Source organism: Hyla sarda, chromosome 4 (genome assembly GCF_029499605.1).
Source record: "Hyla sarda isolate aHylSar1 chromosome 4, aHylSar1.hap1, whole genome shotgun sequence".
NCBI classification, from domain to species: Eukaryota; Metazoa; Chordata; class Amphibia; order Anura; family Hylidae; genus Hyla; species Hyla sarda.
The window spans coordinates 293146457-293163518 of NC_079192.1; the positions used below are offsets into that span (position 1 = coordinate 293146457).

General features: G+C 42.2%; 1 protein-coding gene across 4 annotated transcripts in view; it reads right to left on the minus strand.

The window, feature by feature from the left end:
- Positions 1–2160: 2160 nt before the first annotated feature.
- Positions 2161–17062, minus strand: part of TXNRD1 (thioredoxin reductase 1) — a 108057-nt gene continuing 93155 nt past the window's right edge. For all 4 annotated transcript variants that reach the window (XM_056574509.1, XM_056574510.1, XM_056574511.1 and 1 more), the window contains 5 exons: positions 16901–17057; positions 14731–14838; positions 12603–12698; positions 7712–7846; positions 2161–2551 (listed from right to left, as the gene is read on the minus strand). In XM_056574509.1, the coding sequence (XP_056430484.1) occupies positions 2489–2551; positions 7712–7846; positions 12603–12698; positions 14731–14838; positions 16901–17057 (559 nt within the window). In that variant the 3' untranslated portion in view covers positions 2161–2488. The remainder of the gene's footprint in view (positions 2552–7711; positions 7847–12602; positions 12699–14730; positions 14839–16900; positions 17058–17062) is intronic.

Consider the following 17062-nt stretch of genomic DNA (forward strand, 5'->3'; position numbering starts at 1 on the left):
CATTTCCTAACAGAATACACCGAAACACTGAACATATAAATAGTTTCTGTGCACGGTGAAATCAGGATTTATGCAGCGGAAACATCTGCCTTGGAAATTCCACTGTGTGCACAGTGCAGCAGAATCACTTTGAAATCAATGGGAATCTGAGACACATATTTCTGCAGAATTCCGCTTGGAAATTCAATAGTTTGAGCCTAAGAGTTCTAAGTTTTTTCCAACAAATACAAAAGGGTCTTGGTTAGTTTTTTTCCCTATATTCTTTTCATGACCCTTTGGCTAATTCTACCCCCAATGCTGCTTTAGAGAAGCAAATTATGTCCAGGTTTTTGCTACCCAGAAGCAAAGGGGAACAAAAGTTATGGCTCTTGACATACTCTTAGGGGATTCTGTAGCCCATTAACCTATTAACCTTGTCTTACTTCGTGCTTTCCAATAAAGTTGAGTAGTCAATGTTTATCAAAAATCACATTTTATTAGAAACGCAAGATTACTATTTAACAAAATAGAACTGTGATTTACAAATATTCATTTGTTCATAAAGGCATAAAACACATACAAAGAATAATAGACTGCAACATCTAGTACACACAAATGTGTAAATAATTCTCCAAGTATTCTACAGTGACAGTTTAATCTTAAAGGGGTACTCCGGCGCTTAGACATCTTATCCCCTATCCAAAGATCGTGCAAGATCATGGGGGGTCCTCAGTGGTGGCACAACCGCGATCAGGCATCTTATCCCCTATCCTTTGGATAGGGGATAAGATGTCTACGTGCCAGAGTACCCCTTTAACATGTATGTAAATAGGGTTAGTTACAATAATGTATACATGTCCTGTAACTCATAGTAACCTATAAGACACTTTCCTAAATTCAAAACTGAATCCTAATGCCAGCTCTGTGTAATTGGACGTGTGCCCACTGTCCTGTTGCGCCTCATTTACAATAGGATCAGGTGCTTTTCATTTCTATCTTTTTCAATAACTGCGTCCATATATTTAAATAATTCACTCAATAAATAATATGTTTGAAGTAATAAAATTCCCTATGGCCTTTTTACAGCATTGGAGTGGAATCTATAAGCAAAATATTAACAAACACCATAAATAAATGTTTATGTGAAACACACAAGTAGTGTGCTTTCTGTCATCGTCTATACAGGCACATTGCTACATTGCTCTACACCAGATTTGTCATTACTTTCCATGGGAAGTTGTGATGTATGAACAAAAGTTGACTTGAGTATAATATAAAGGGGTGTCCTGATTTATAAAACCCATTTCAAATACCATCTAAGGGCATTCGGATTTATTAGAGGGGAGGGGAATGTATAGGACGTGTATTAATAAGTAAAAAAAATAATAATAATATAAAATATGATGGTGTTTTTTTCCCCTCAGGTATTCAATAGAAATCTTTGAGTCACATGATGAAAGAATAACAAGACTTGACTTGAGAAAAACGTAGGGGGGGGGGGGGGGACACCAAGACTACAACCCACTTTTTTTTAACACAAAAACCAAAAACTGCATTTTGGGAGTGTAAAATGACAGTGAAGTTTGTGGCCTTATTTTAGGTCAAAACAACGCCTAACAAAAGTGGAAGCCTAGCTTAGGCTGGGTTCACACTACGTTTTCTCCCATACGGGAGCGCATACGGCAGGGGGGAGCTAAAACCTCGCGCTCCCGTATGTCACCGTATGCGCTCCCGTATGTCATTCATTTCAATGAGCCGGCCGGAGTGAAACGTTCGGTCCGGTCGGCTCATTTTTGCGCCGTATGCGCTTTTACAACCGGACCTAAAACCGTGGTTGACCACAGTTTTAGGTCCGGTTGTAAAAACGCATACGGCGCAAAAATGAGCCGACCGGACCGAACGTTTCACTCCGGCCGACTCATTGAAATGAATGACATACGGGAGCGCATACGGTGACATACGGGAGTGCAAGGTTTTAGCTCCCCCTGCCGTATGCGCTCCCGTATGGGAGAAAACGTAGAGTGAACCCAGCCTTACAGATTATTGCTAATCTTTTTGTGGTCAGTTGATTTTTGGGAAACATATCAAACAAAAGGGATCTTGGAGACAACCCATTTAACTTTTCTTTGCTCAAAAAAATTAATTGTATAGGCTGTATTAACATTGTCAAACATTAATGTATTTACATTTAAATTAATAGTTTTATTCCAGTGAAAATGTAGGGACGTATCTCCCAGGGTCCATAAACCAAGCTTGCAGTTCTTCAGTCACAGCCCACCAAATTCGGCTTTGGGTTCTGACATCACTAAAGCACTAAGAGTGCACTGCAGTGGTTTATTTCCAGTAATCTAGCTGTATTGTGCGCTGCCATGCTCAAAGCTAATGAATTTCTTGTTCTTCAGTCGTGTAGATGTTTCTTATTATCTTCCCCTGGCATTGTCTTCAGGCTTTAACAGTTTAGCTCACTTTGAGAAACATTAGCAACAGCAACAAACAGCGGGGTTTAACCTCAGCATCCAGCCTGCATAATGCTTCCTCCAGACCGCTTTGTCACGCTTAGGGTGGTGAATATCTGAAAGGAGAGATTATGTTGCTATTTAGAATATGGTTTCAATTTTTCGCCAGCAAGGGGCTATGATTATTCCTAAATGCAGCCATGAATACAGAAGTGAACATTTCTGGATAATTTTGTGTTTGCAGGAAAATGTAGACATATTGCATCACTGGAGCAAATCATAAAGTCTCTGGTGTCTCTGCTATCAAAGATGAATGACAATTACCGAAATGTCTCACAAATCAACCTAAAATCTTTACACTGTGAGCAGAATTTCTTTAAGCATCGCTCTCTCTATAAAAGGTTTATTCCCCCTCCTCTAAAGACAGATGCAGTTTTTATAAAATTATAAGAGAAAACTTTTTTAAAGGCACATTGAAGTAGTATACACAACAACAAGAATCCTCATGCCCTGAGAACAGACTCATATACTGTATATACTCGAATATAAGCAGAGTTTTTCAGCTGAAAACGCCCCCTTCGGCTTATACTCGAGTGAACTCTCCGCCGTCAATCCCTTCATCAGTGGTCTTCAACCTGCGGACCTCCAGATGGTGCAAAACTACAACTCCCAGCATGCCCGGACAGCCATCGGCTGTCCGGGCATGCTGGGAGTTGTAGTTTTGAAACATCTGGAGGTCCGCAGGTTGAAGACCACTGCGCGGGCCTTCGTCATCATCGAGACCCCCACCCCCTTTAGTTTTCTACTCACCTCCCCTCGGTGGGAAGGAAGGGTGAGCTGATCCGGGCCATCTATGCTGCAGGGACCGTCCGGTGGGGAGGGTTAGTCGTTCCGGGCGGTCCATTTTCACCGGGAGGCCTCTTCTCCGCTCGCTCCGGCCCCAGACTAGTGACATTGCCTTGACGATGACGCACAGGGACATCCGTGCGCAGCAGATGTCCCTGCACATGACCGTCCCTGTGAGTCGTCATCAAGGCAACGTCACTAGTCCGGGGCCAGACTAGTGACATTGCCTTGACGATGACGCACAGGGACATCCGTGCGCAGCAGATGTCCCGGCACATGACCGACCCTGTGAGTCGTCATCAAGGCAACGTCACTAGTCCGGGGCCAGCCCGGAGCGGAGAAGAGGGCCTCCCGGTGAAAATGGACCGCCCGGAACGACTAACCCTCCCCACCGGACGGTCCCTGCAGCATAGATGGCCCGGACCAGCTCACCCTTTCTTCCCACCGAGGGGAGGGGAGTAGAAAACTAAAGGGGGGGGGGGGGGGTCTGGATGATGACGAAGGCCCACGCAGTGGTCTTCAACCTGCGGACCTGCTGGGAGTTGTAGTTTTGCAACATCTGGAGTTCTACAGGTTGAAGACCACTGAGGGGATTGACAGGCGGTGATGATGAAGGGGGGGGGATGATGACAGGGTGAAGATGACTGGGGGGAGATGATGACGGGGGTGAAAATGACAGGGTGATGATGACGGGGGTGATAATGACAGGGTGATGATGACGTGGGTGTTAATGATGGGGGTGTTAATGACGGGGGTCTGGATGATGACGGGGGTCTGGATTATGACATGGGGATGATGATGTATTTCCCACCCTAGGCTTATAGTCGAGTCAATAACTTTTCCTGGGTTTTTGGGTGAAATTAGGGGCCTCGGCTTATATTCGGGTCGGCTTATACTCGAGAATATACGGTAACACATTTCCGCATTTTTTTTTTTTTTGCTATGCTGAATTCCCATGTGTATATTGCTATGCATCCGATTTTGTAAAGGTTGAAGATTTTTCAATCGCAAATTGATCTAAATCAGGAATTTGTCTAATGCTTTTGCTGTTAAAAAAAAAAAATGCTATGTTAAAGACTGCATCACTGTAATTTTAGATTGATGTCTAAATCTGTGTTTTCCAACCAGTAGTTGCAAAACTACAATTGCAAACATGGCTGGACAGGCCTTGGTTGGCAGAACATGCTGGGAGGCATATTGGTTTTAAAACACTGGTCTTAATACGTGTATGAAGCCGCCATTGTCAACGCACCAGGCTGCTCATAACTATTGAATGTAGTAATAGCAGACAACATATACTATGGCAATGCATTTCCCAGTAGATTCCGCAGAAAGAATGAGCATGTTCATTATAGCAACAAAACCTCCATCCTTTAGGGTCCATTTAAATATGTATTTTTCTAGCTGAATTACGCTCCAGAATTTCGCTCAGGAGCTTCGGAACAGCAGCCTCACGTTGTTTTTAATATGATTCTGCTGCACCATTCACACTACAGTATTTCAGTGGCGGATGTTCCACCCAGACTCCCAGACTCCGCCCAAATAATGAACATATTGGCACCCCTACCAATCATGAGAATAGAGGTCATTTGTCCCCTGAGTGAACAAGCAGCTATACATGAACGCTTGCCCCTTCATTCATTCTCTATGGGATCTTCTTACATTCATATGTTCAGTGCTCAGCAACATTCATAAGTCCCTTACAGAATTAATGAATTTGTGAGTGATCATGTGTGCTGCTGCTCCCATCCCCCGGGGGAAGGAATCTCTATTCTCCTGATCGGTGGGGGGACCAAGTGGTCAGACCCTCAACAATCAGATATTTATCACCTTTCCTGCGGATAGATGATGACTTTAAATCTTGAGATATAGACTCCAGGTCAGACCAAAAATCTCCCCCTCTCCACATACTGCTCCACATGGCCCCTTGGCTCACATATACTGCACCCTATGCCCCGCCCCATATATATTACTCCATATGGCCCCCCTATCTTACAAACACTGCTCCCTAGAGCACCCCCACACATATACTACTCCATATGGCACATATACTGCTCCCTATGGCAGTCCCCCACATATAATGCTCCCTATATCAGTACCTCCACCACCACACTCGCACACACAATGTACATTCAATGTACACACATATATTGTGGCCTCCCCCACTGTAAACATTGTGGCTATTCGGCAGCCTCCTTCTTATATAATGCTCCATATGCACCCCCATATACTGCTTCCTATGGTTCATATGCTTCCTATGGCTTCTCACCCTCTAATACTACTCCCTATGAGTTCTTGCAGATATAATAATTTTTTGGGGTCGGTCCGTTTGCTCTTTGTTGCCCAAACAGCTATAGAAGCACTTGCACAGTACAGCAAACTGCACAAATCACTTAAAAATGTAATAATGTGCTTATGGTACTGTAGCTTTTCTAGAGACACCTTTGGGGATAGGTTGCCTCTGTTGTCCTTTGTTGTATTGATCACAAGCCGTCCCCTAATATCCTGAAATTTATATATGCAACATGCCTGCTTCTTCTACACTGTGCTAATGTATACAATGACTGTGTTATACATCTGATATCTTCATATAAAATGCATGTGTCATGCAGCATGGTATTAACAAAGCAGCATGTAGTAGAATGATTCGAGAACAATACATGGTTCTGCCTGGGGTTGTTCAAAGGCCTCAATTAACTGTATCAAAGACATCTTTTGTGGCAGTATGAATGTGCTGCTTTGACAAGAACAATGTTGAGTAAGTCCACCAAGCTTATTTGATGCGCTTTTATGAAAGTGTCCTCATGAGGCATATCACAACCTTCACTATCTAAGGAACTGCATATGTATCTCTGTGTCAAACAGTGAACACCGATCAGCCACAACATTACAACATGTGAAATGAATAGCATAGAATGTATTGCTACAATGGCACCTGGTAACACTTGTCAAGGGGTGGGATGCATTAGACAGCAAGTGGACAGTCAGTTCTTGACATTGGAAGTAGAATAAAATTGACATTGGAAGTAGAAAAAAGGGTACGGTTGCAACTGGTTGACTTTGACAATGGCAAAATTGTGATATGTAGACAAATGAATCGGAGTATCTCCAAGACAGCAAGTCTTGTGGGTTGTTTCCAGTTTGTATTGGTTCAAGAGAGGTCAACGGATGGATTGGTGATAGGCTTATTGATGCCCAAGAATTATGCATATGTGGTGCGACGCCTAGTCCATCTGGTCAAATCCCATAGAAGGGTTACTGTAGCCCAAATTGCTAATAAGGTTAATGCTGGCAATGTTAGAAAGGTGTCAGAACACACATTTCCTAAGACCAGCATTTGATACCCTGATCCTTTGTAAAAGTCCATGCCATGCCAGCTGTGCCGGATTTTGTGAGAAGTGCAGATCCCTCAATAAATCTGGCACAAACTGAGGCTGCCAGTACATCAGTCTTAGAAATCTATGTCAGCTCTGAACTGGGATGTATTTCAGCTATAATTTTATGCTTGTTTGCGGGTATAAATTGTAGTATATTTGGCCCAGGGAGAGGCCATGTCTCCTTCATGATAAGCCTCACCCCATTAATGGTAAGCCCCACTGATTCAGCAATTATGGCACAGCAGAAAAAAAGCCACATTTATTTTTAGCAAAACAATGGTAGTCCACCAAACATGCATAAATCTCCCCCCCCCCCCCCTCCACAAGCCCTCCCACCCCCACCCCCAGCGTGTTGCAGCATGCTGTGTATGGGCCTGTGTAGTCGTATACTGGTCAGAGGGCCAAAGTGGAACACTGTCAACTGCCATTACCTCCTAAAATGAATGAAGGAGCATGATAACTGGACCATGAAACAATGGAAGAAGGTTTCTATTAACATAATTTGTATAGCTGGGCATTTATTGCTTACATGGGAAATAGATGGCACCAGGATGTTTTATAGTAGAAAGGCAAGCCACAGGGGTGTGCAGATACCAGTCGCAGGGGTCTACATGAGAAGGGGTAGCCTGCCCAGGGATTCAGGACACACACACAGTTGAACTACACCACTGAACAGTTATTCAGTATACTGGCTGTCAGGTCTGACCTTGGATTATTCTAAATGTTTAAGAGAAGTTATCAATGAATCCTACAAATTGCTGTAACTAGAATTCATTTTTCTGAAGTTGTAGGCAATTTATAGTTCAGGACTAATATCCTTTTCTTTCCAAGCACAGACTTTGTGCTGACTTCTAATGAGACAAGTCACTGCTATCATTTTTATGATTTGTCCCGCTTGTCTTTAAAAAGAACATGCTCTGCAATTCTATTTTAAGCTCTGTCTTTATTGCTGGCTACTGTTGTGTGACATGCATACCAGCATCCTATATTTTATAATCTGTATATATATATATATATATATATTTATGAAATATCATATTCCCCAACACTTACCTCTGCACATACTGGATGTATTCCTATTGTACTGTCCAATTGTTCTTTGGTGAGACCACACTTTATGGCAGCTGCAAACCCTTGTGTAATTTCTCCAGCATTAGGGGCAAGAACATGGAAACCCACCACTCTTTCCTTCAAGAAAAATAAAATAAGAAACAAAAGGTAAATACAACAAATATGAGGTTAATAAGAGGCACATATACATAACTTTAAAGGGGTAGTCCAGTGGTGAAAAACTTATCCCCTATCCTAAAGATAGGGGATAAGTTTGAGATCGCGGGGGTCCGACCGGTGGGGCCCCTACGATCTCCTGTACGGGGCCCCGGGTCTCCGGCCAGATAGCGGGTGTCGACCCCGCACAAAGCAGGGGCTGACACGCCCTCTCAATACATCGCTATGGCAGAGCCGGAGATTGCCGAAGGCAGCGCTCCGGCTCTGCCATAGAGTTGTATTGAGGGGGCATGTCGGCCGCCTCTTCGTGCGGAGGTCGACACGCACCCTTCCTACGGGCTGTCGGGGCCCCGTACAGGAGATCGCGGGGGGGCCCCAGCGGTCGGACCCCCCGCGATCTGCAACTTATCCCCTATCCTTAGGATAGGGGATAAGTTGTTCACCACTGGACTACTCCTTTAAAGGGGTACGCCTGTGAAAACCTTTTTTCTTTTAAATCAACTGGTGCCAGAAAGTTAAACATATTTGTAAATTAGTTCTATTAAAAAATCTTAATCCTTCCAGAACTTATTAGCTGCTGAATGCTATAGACGAAATTCCTTTCTTTTGGTAACACTGATGACATCACGAGCACAGTGCTCTCTGCTGACATCTCTGTCCATTTTAGCAACCGTGCATAGCAGATGTATGCTAAGTGCAGCATGGTGGTTTAGTGGTTAGCACTGCTACCTTACAGTGCTGGGGACTTGGGATCAATTGCCACTAAGGACAACAATAAATAAAGAGTTATTATTATAATGACGTCAGAAAAGAGCACTGTGCTCGTGATGTCATCAGAGAGAATTCCAAAAAGAAAATAATTTCCTCTGTAGTATTCAGCAGCTAATAAGTAGAGGAAGGATTTTTTAATAGAAGTAATTTACAAATCTGTTTAACTTTCTGGCACCAGTTGATTTAAAAGAAAAAAGGTTTTCACCGGAGTACCCCTTTAAGTAAGAGATTTACTGATTTGATACATATAATGTAAAATTATTAAATGTTAGCTTTCTTTATGTACCACTTAAAAGGTTTAGTGTATATTGTTTATATAGACTCTCCAGAATAAGCTGTCATGTGTGCATATGAGGAAAAAGTATTTCTGGCCAATATATGAGTTTTTATTTTTTTGGAACAATGTTTTATTGAAGATTTGTATAAGAAACAGTCACAAAATGCTGCAGTGCGGTAATGTACAAAATAACCAGTACACATCATCACATGCAACACATAAGTTAAGAAAGACACATAAGAGTTCTGGTCCATAAGGTAGAAATGTACAGTAGTCAGTAAAGTCCATATGACTTTTAGCTGGCATTTTTCACCAGTTTCCTGCTCATTTTCCTATGCTCTATAATATGCTGCTGCAGATTAGACTGCATTTTCAATGTGACAGGTTTCCTTTAAAAGTTTGACATTCACGTTATGTGTTCTTTGGCTAAAGTATAGAAATAAGCTGATATTGTGCATATTGTTAACTCTTTAATATTGTCAGCAATGTAAAAATTTTTATAATGTTCTTCAGTTGCTACTAACAGATCTATACACAAATTAAGTTAGAAGGGAATTACTTCTCCCTAGAATGATAGTGAAATGTCAGCATTTTCTACCAAATCCTCAATTAGTTCTACATGTACAATTATTGCCATTCTGTACTGATGATATCTGATCACAGAGAACAATGCGCTAAGAGTCCAATCTCCAAGGCAATCACTACCCTGGACATGCAGCACATAAGTCAGCGTGTTTTATGAGGGTCAACAGTCAGGTTAGTAGAATTGATGCTGTTCTCCTGCATTCCATTCATCATCTTTATTATTATGGCCTGTCACATTACCATAGGCTGCACAACACAGGTGAGTGGTGCAAGGTGACAGCCACCTTCCAAGGAGAATGGTAATTTGATTTCTTTTTTTTTCTGATATAATGTTGAAATTCATACTATGGATATCAAATAAATGACACCAAACTGGAGGCTAGCATAATGATGATGGATAGGTTGTTTTATTATCCCTATCTCTGCACATTTTACAGACTGTATTACTACAGTACAGACTTTATTAAGTCCTATCAAGCCGGCACTTTAGGAAAATTCAGACTTGTTTTTGATGAAAGAGTCATAGGCTGCAGTCCTTTATTATGCTAATTCATGTGATGGGTCAGGTCAGAGGAGAAGGCAATAATTGCTACTCCTCCTATAAAACCAGCATATGTACTGATGAAGTCCTAAGATCAGAGCCAACCATATGTATTTACTTTGCTGCCAGTTGCTGGAAAAGCGCTTTACTGCTAACAGAAACCGCAGCTTAAAAGTCATTCTCAGAACATAATTTAGTCTTCATGAAGAGGAGACAGAAGGAAAGGTTATGTCACAAGCTGGGGCACAATGAATGGATGACAACACAATAACTGTCTTGCAGGAAAGTAATTAAACACCTACAGGCTGGATTAATTGCTGTGGTTTATACAATGGCTGCATGTCATTGGGAAGTCAAAGTTTAAAATGTCTCTGATGTTTCTCTACATGGGAATTACTGTACCTCTAACTGAGAGCAGTAAATACACATGTATCCTGACTGATGCCACTAACAGCAACAAAATATAATGCTCCCTGCAAACTCTTACTGAGCTGTCCAAGTGCTGAAAAAACGAAAATGGAAAGCACGTAGATACTAAGGGGGAATTTACTAAGAGCGGAGTTTCACACAACGGTCTAAAGTAAACTCCCGCCATTATATGATCTTGCTTAATTTATCAAGAGGCACACGCCACTTGATAAATCCAGGTGTATCTGAGACTGTGTGTGGCGTCCTTCGGACTGGCGGCCCCCTTTACAGAAAACTATGTCCCCACTGTGGCAAGCCCCACCCAATTGGCAAGCACAGTGCAGATTGGGGGGAAAATCTCAAACTTTTGTGCATAACCTTGGTTTGCTTAAGGCACATGCCTTAATAAATTCTTCTTAAATGTAAACCTATATTGTTGGTAAAGCATCCACAAACACATATCCCTTTATTATATATTATATATGCTATTAGTGTAATGATACTCACCAGATGAAGGCTGCAAGTAACTTTATTCCTTTGACAACAGAAGCGGTGTAGCAGGGAGACAGAAAAAAGAGCGGAGGACGCGGAGGAAGCTACAATTTTTTTTGTGCCATTCGGGCCTCTGGAATGGTACAAAACAATTTGTCGCCTTCTCTGTGCCCCTCGCTATGTTTCCTGTTTTCCTGCTACACCACTTAAAATTACTTAAAGCGTTCATTAATTCCTTTGTTTTATAACTAATGTAAATCTAGACTGAGTTACGTTATAGTATAGAGCACCTCCTTAAAGGGGTACTCTGGCCCTAAGATATCTTATCCCCTATCCAAAGAATAGGGGAAAAGATGCCTGATTGCGGGGGTCCCGCCACTGGGTACCCCCGCAATCTTTCATGTAGCACCCCGCTATCATCAGCCTCCGGAGCCCCGTGATCGTGATTCATCAGACCCAGAGCAATGTTCGATCCGGAGGCTGATGATAGCAGGGTGCTGCATGAAAGATTGCGGGGGTCCCCAGCCACGGGACCCCCGTGATCTGGCATCTTATCCCCTATTCTTTGAATAGGGGATAAGATGTCTTAGGGCCAGAGTACCCCTTTAAATTGGCTTGTGTTGCATAGCTGTTAATCAGTGGTCTCAAACTGTGGCCCTCCAGATGTTGCAAAACGTCAACTCACAGCATGCTGTTGGCTGTCCGGGCATTTTGCAACATCTGGAGGGCCACAGATTGAGACCACTGCTGCTAATGAACTGTAGAGCTCAGTGATTTCTATGCAGTTGTTAAGGGGTACTCTGCCCCTAGACATCCTATCCCCTATCCACCGTGATCTCTGTGCAGCACCCGGCATTCATTTAGAACGCTGGGTTCGGGCGACGGGGGGTCGTGACCTCATGGGCACGCCGCTTGTGCCATTACGCCATGCCCCCTCAATGCAACCCTATGGGAATGGGCTTGGCAGCCTTCACGCCCCCTCCCATAGACTTGCATTGTGGGGGCATGGTGTGACGGCATGAGGGGTGCAGCACGACCCCTGCCACCCACTGCAAGCATTCGGAACAAAGTGTTCTGAACGCTGGGGAAGTGGAATACTGCTTTAATAACAAATGCTTGTAAGTGGACTAGGCAGTCTTCAAGTGCAAAAACTACTTAATCCCTCACTAGTATTAAGAAATGGTCCATGTTTCTGTATTATTTTTGTATATTTAAATATTTCCTTTTTATTTCATATTGAAAATACGTTTGGCACCCTATTTAGTAGAGTGGCAGTGCACAATGATAACAACATTTTAATCACACCACTTGCCCCAAGTACAAAGTTTTATTTGTATATTTCCATTCGCCGAAATATCCCTTATTGTATACTACTGAGCCAAGCAAGCAAAATGGAGAAACTTTGGACCAATGTTTCGGTCAATATCCTAACCTTGCCTCTTAGAAATGGTAGCACATGAAGAGGACAGAGCGACCACACATCCATCGTCCTCCTCATGTGCTCCCACCTCTGACCGGCTTGGGAAACTGTTGCCCAAGGTGTCTACATTTGGTTTAAGACAGCCTGACCCCATTTATAAAATACCTGCATCACCAGACAATCTCTTTATGCTTTTAAATGTTGTAAAATGTTTCTCACTTACACTGTCTTTTATGTTGCAGATGACTTTTGCATAACACTTGTTGTTGTCTCTTCCTGGAACCGTCCATTCCAGAGGCCAGAAATAACTGTGGTAAACCTATAAAATACATTTCCCGAACTTTAGACAAAAGCAAAAAAATCCAATATAAAGCCACAATAAACTGTAGGATACATCCAATTAGTGGGTGAATCTTCTTGCTTTCTGTAGCACTGGAGTAGTAGCAGCAGCAGAGAAGCAGTATTAATGACAATTATGATTATAATTATTATTTTTACACAGCAAAATAACTTATATTCACACTAATGTTAATTTGCCGTCACTTTATTTTGAAATAGATATAAACACAGAGCCTAATGCATTATATAGAACCTCAGCCAGTAAAATGCAACTTAAAGGGGTAGTCCAGTGGTGAAAAATTTATCCCCTATCCTAAGGATAGGGGATAAGTTTGAGATCGCTGGGGGTCCGACCGCTGGGGCCCCCCGCGATCTCTCTGTACGGGGCCCCGGCTCTCCGCCGAGATAGCGGGTGTCGACCCCCGCACGAGGCGGCGGCCGACATGCCCCCTCAATACATCTCAATGGCAGAGCCGGAGATTGCCGAAGGCAGCGCTTCGGCTCTGCCATAGAGTTGTATGGAGGGGGGGTGTCGGCCGCCGCTTCGTGCGGAAGTCGACACGCCCCCTTCCCGCGGGCTGTCGGGGCTCCGTACAGGAGATCGCGGGGGGCCCCAGGGGTCGGACCCCCGCGATCTGCAACTTATCCCCTATCCTTAAGATAGGGGATAAGTTGTAAACCACTGAGTCACCACTGGACTACTCCTTTAAGTCATTTGCAATCCGAGATATTTTCCTTAAAGGGGTACTCCGGTGGAAGACATTTTTTTTTATGAACTGGTGCCAGAAAGTTATACAGATTTTTAAATTACTTCTATTAAAAAATATTTACCCTTCCTGTACCTTTTTAGCAGCTTTGTGCTACAGAGGAAATTCTGTTCTTTTTTTATTTCTTTTTTGTCTTGTCCACAGTGCTCTCTGCTGACACCTGGTGTCCGTATCAGGAACTGTCCAGAGCAGGAGAAAATCCCCATAGCAAACCTATGCTTCTCTGGATAGTTCCAGATACAGGCATCTGGTGTCAGCAGAGAGCACTGTGGACAAGACAAAAAATAAATTAAAAAAGAACAGAATTTCCTCAGTAGCACAAAGCTGCTAAAAAGTACAGGAAGGGTAAATATTTTTTAATAGAAGTAATTTACATATCTGCATACAGCTGCTAAAAAATACTGGAAGGGTAAAGAGTTTTTAATAGATGTCCTTTACAAATCTGTTTAACTTTCTGGCAACAGTTGACTTATAAAGACCTAAAAAATATTTTCCACTGGAGTACCCCTTTTAAAGCTGATATATCATGCTGAAAAATGTATCTCTTATCCAGAGACCGGAAGATGCGTTAGTGAAACAGTCTGTCGTCTCCACTCCCCCTGCACACCCCTACGCTCCCGGCGTTAGCACCGCTGATATGCTGTAAAACCGCTTTCATGATGATCATGGATGTACAGTGTCAATAAAGTAAGAAGATAACTAAGGGTGAGTGCATTGCGTACATTCTTTTGCATTTCATTTTTTTGCATGATATATCTTCTTTAAGGAAAATATCTCACATTGTAAATGACTTAAGTTGCATTTTACTGGCAGAGGTTACATATAATGCATTTGTGCTCTGTGTTGAATATGTTATGCTGAAAAAACTTATCCCCTATTCAAATTATAGGGAATAAGTTTAACATGGAGGGGGTGTCTGACCGCTGGGACCCCCATGATCTCCTGTACAGGCCCCGGCTCCCCCTGGGAGTGTTGCGTCACAACCCCCGCACAAAGCAGGGGCCAACACGCCCATATATCTTTATGGGAGAGCCGTTCGGCTATCTTTGGCTCTTCCATAGAGATATATGGAGGGGGCGTGTTGGCCCTAACAGGAAATCGCGGGGGTCCCAGCGGTTGGATCCCCCGCCATCTAAAACTTACCCCCTATACTTTGGCTAGGGGATACGTTTTTTTTAGCATGATACTTCTTTTTTAATGTGCAAGTGACCAGTGGAGCAGAGCAGTCTACATGTTTATTCTTACCTCTATATTTTCCTCTCCATACTTCAAAATGGCATTTTCCTCAGATAAACCACAGGTACCATATTCCAAAGGAGTAAATACGGTTGTTGGCACATTTATATAGTCGCACTGTATGAGAGATTAAACATGCATTAATATTTAATCAATTTACTGCATAAGGCACAATAATTTTACAAATAACCTTAAAAGTGTCAGATGTCAGACTGAAATGTAGTCATCGCTTTTACTTCATTATATTACACAGTTTTCAATACTTGATAACTTATTAACAATAAACATACCAAGCTGATATTTGTTTTATTTTAATTTTTTTAAACAAATTCCCTAACCCTAACTAGTATGGAGCTTGGTATATTCTGCCTATTAAGGGACCTTAATGACCCCCACCAATTTATTGTAAGTGGGAAAAACCTTAAAAGGAATCCGTCACATTATAAATACAGTCCAATCATCATGCACCATGTTATAGAGCAAGGAAATCTGAGCAGATTGATAGATTTGTAGAAAAGTTCCAGGATAACTTGTCATTTATTCATGTAAATCTCTACGTATTTTAAGCTATGTAGTCAAGAGGGTGGTTTTACTCATAGCTATCTCTGTATAAGTGTGACTGTTATTCACTGAGTAGTATCGCCTACTTGACTATGTAGTTAAATGGGCACTGTTCGATACAAAAACTTTTGATATGTTGTAAAGCATGCAAAACCAATAGGTTTGCAATTGCTTTCATAAGAACATTTTTTGTATTTCATACTGAAAAAGCCAGTCAAACAACTGACCCCCCCCCCCCCCGCCTGCTTGGAGACATACTAGTCCTGCTGTGTCCATACATCCTCACCTACGTCATGGACACACTTTCTTGATTGACAGCTGTGAGCGCAGGGCTCAAAGCTGGAGGAAAAATCCTCCCACTGTCAGCTTGTGTCCCGCTACTGTCAGTGAGGACAAGCTGGGAGTTATAGTTTTGCTAATGCTAGGCGAGATGTGAGCAGACAGCATACTGAGGGAGGGGGCGGAGACCTGCACAGTGAGGCCACGCCCCCTCCCTTTGAGAGGAATTCAGGCTAGTGAGCTAAATTAAAAGTTTAATAAAATAATAAATAAAAGGTGCTAGACACATAAAAATTTGATGTACATGATCCGGATTCGGTAGTTAGTGATATATTTAAAAAAAAAATAATTTTTGTTGGATCTGACAGGTACGCTTTAAGAATAAGCAAAGATTTCTATAAATAAATGACAAGTTATCCTTGAACATTTCCCATAAACCATATACAGTTTGAGTCTACACAGCTACTGCTCTATAACATTGTATCTGCATACTGAACAGAATTTTAATATATACAGTTACCAAGGTCCAATTATTCTCTGTACGATGCCAGCCAGTGGCAACTAGGATTTACTGTATCTTAATTCTGTTATTAAAGAGTTTCTCACAATTAGAAAAAAAAGGGCCAGTTCAGAGAATGGGGAGAAGCTGCAATACAAGTCACAGTCCACGATATATACAGTTGCTTTGTTAGTGGAAAAAATATTATATTTTCCAAACTTAAGCAATCCACTGTACAATTTCTCCTTTTTGAACCAGCACTCACTTTTTCAAGAGAATATATTTGGCTTCTCATTTATAAAATAGGTCTAAGCAAAAGTGTGAGAGCCCTTTAACAGTTTTCAAATTTTTTACAGTTTAGGGCTTGTCCACACTACGAACATGGACATTGCCGTCTCCATAGAGGGCAATGCAGTACTGGTGGAATTCCAAACAAAATGAACATGTTCATTCTTTGAGCAGACGTACATTCAGCTGACAGAATTCTGCGGCAGCGATTCTGCAGTCTGAACAGAACAGCAGAATCCATTAAACATGAATTATAAACAATGAGAATCAGCTGCAAGCAAAATTCACAAGCGGAATTCTGTGGGCGGAATGTCCTCAATGTGGACGAGCCCCTAGAGAGACATTATTTTTTTGTGAAAACGCTCACTTGTTAGGTTTTCAATGTTTTATGTTTGTCTTGTCCCAATCTGCCCTCATAAGGGTATATGTGTTGAAAAAGACAAGCGTAAAAATTTTGTTCCAAAACACACACAAATTGATTTGAATCAATCTGAATTAAAACATAAGAGTTGGCACTATCAGACTTTCATGTACATGAGTATGACAACTGACCTTTATTCTTGAGTTTCCATATAGTCTTCTGGCTAGTAAGCGTCCTGCCTGGATAGCTACTGGGGTCAGTTCTAACATGCCTTCCAGTACGTCCCCAATCGCATAGATGTAAGGTACATTTGTCTGCTCTTCATCATTAACTGGAATTTTTCCTGTTCTGAA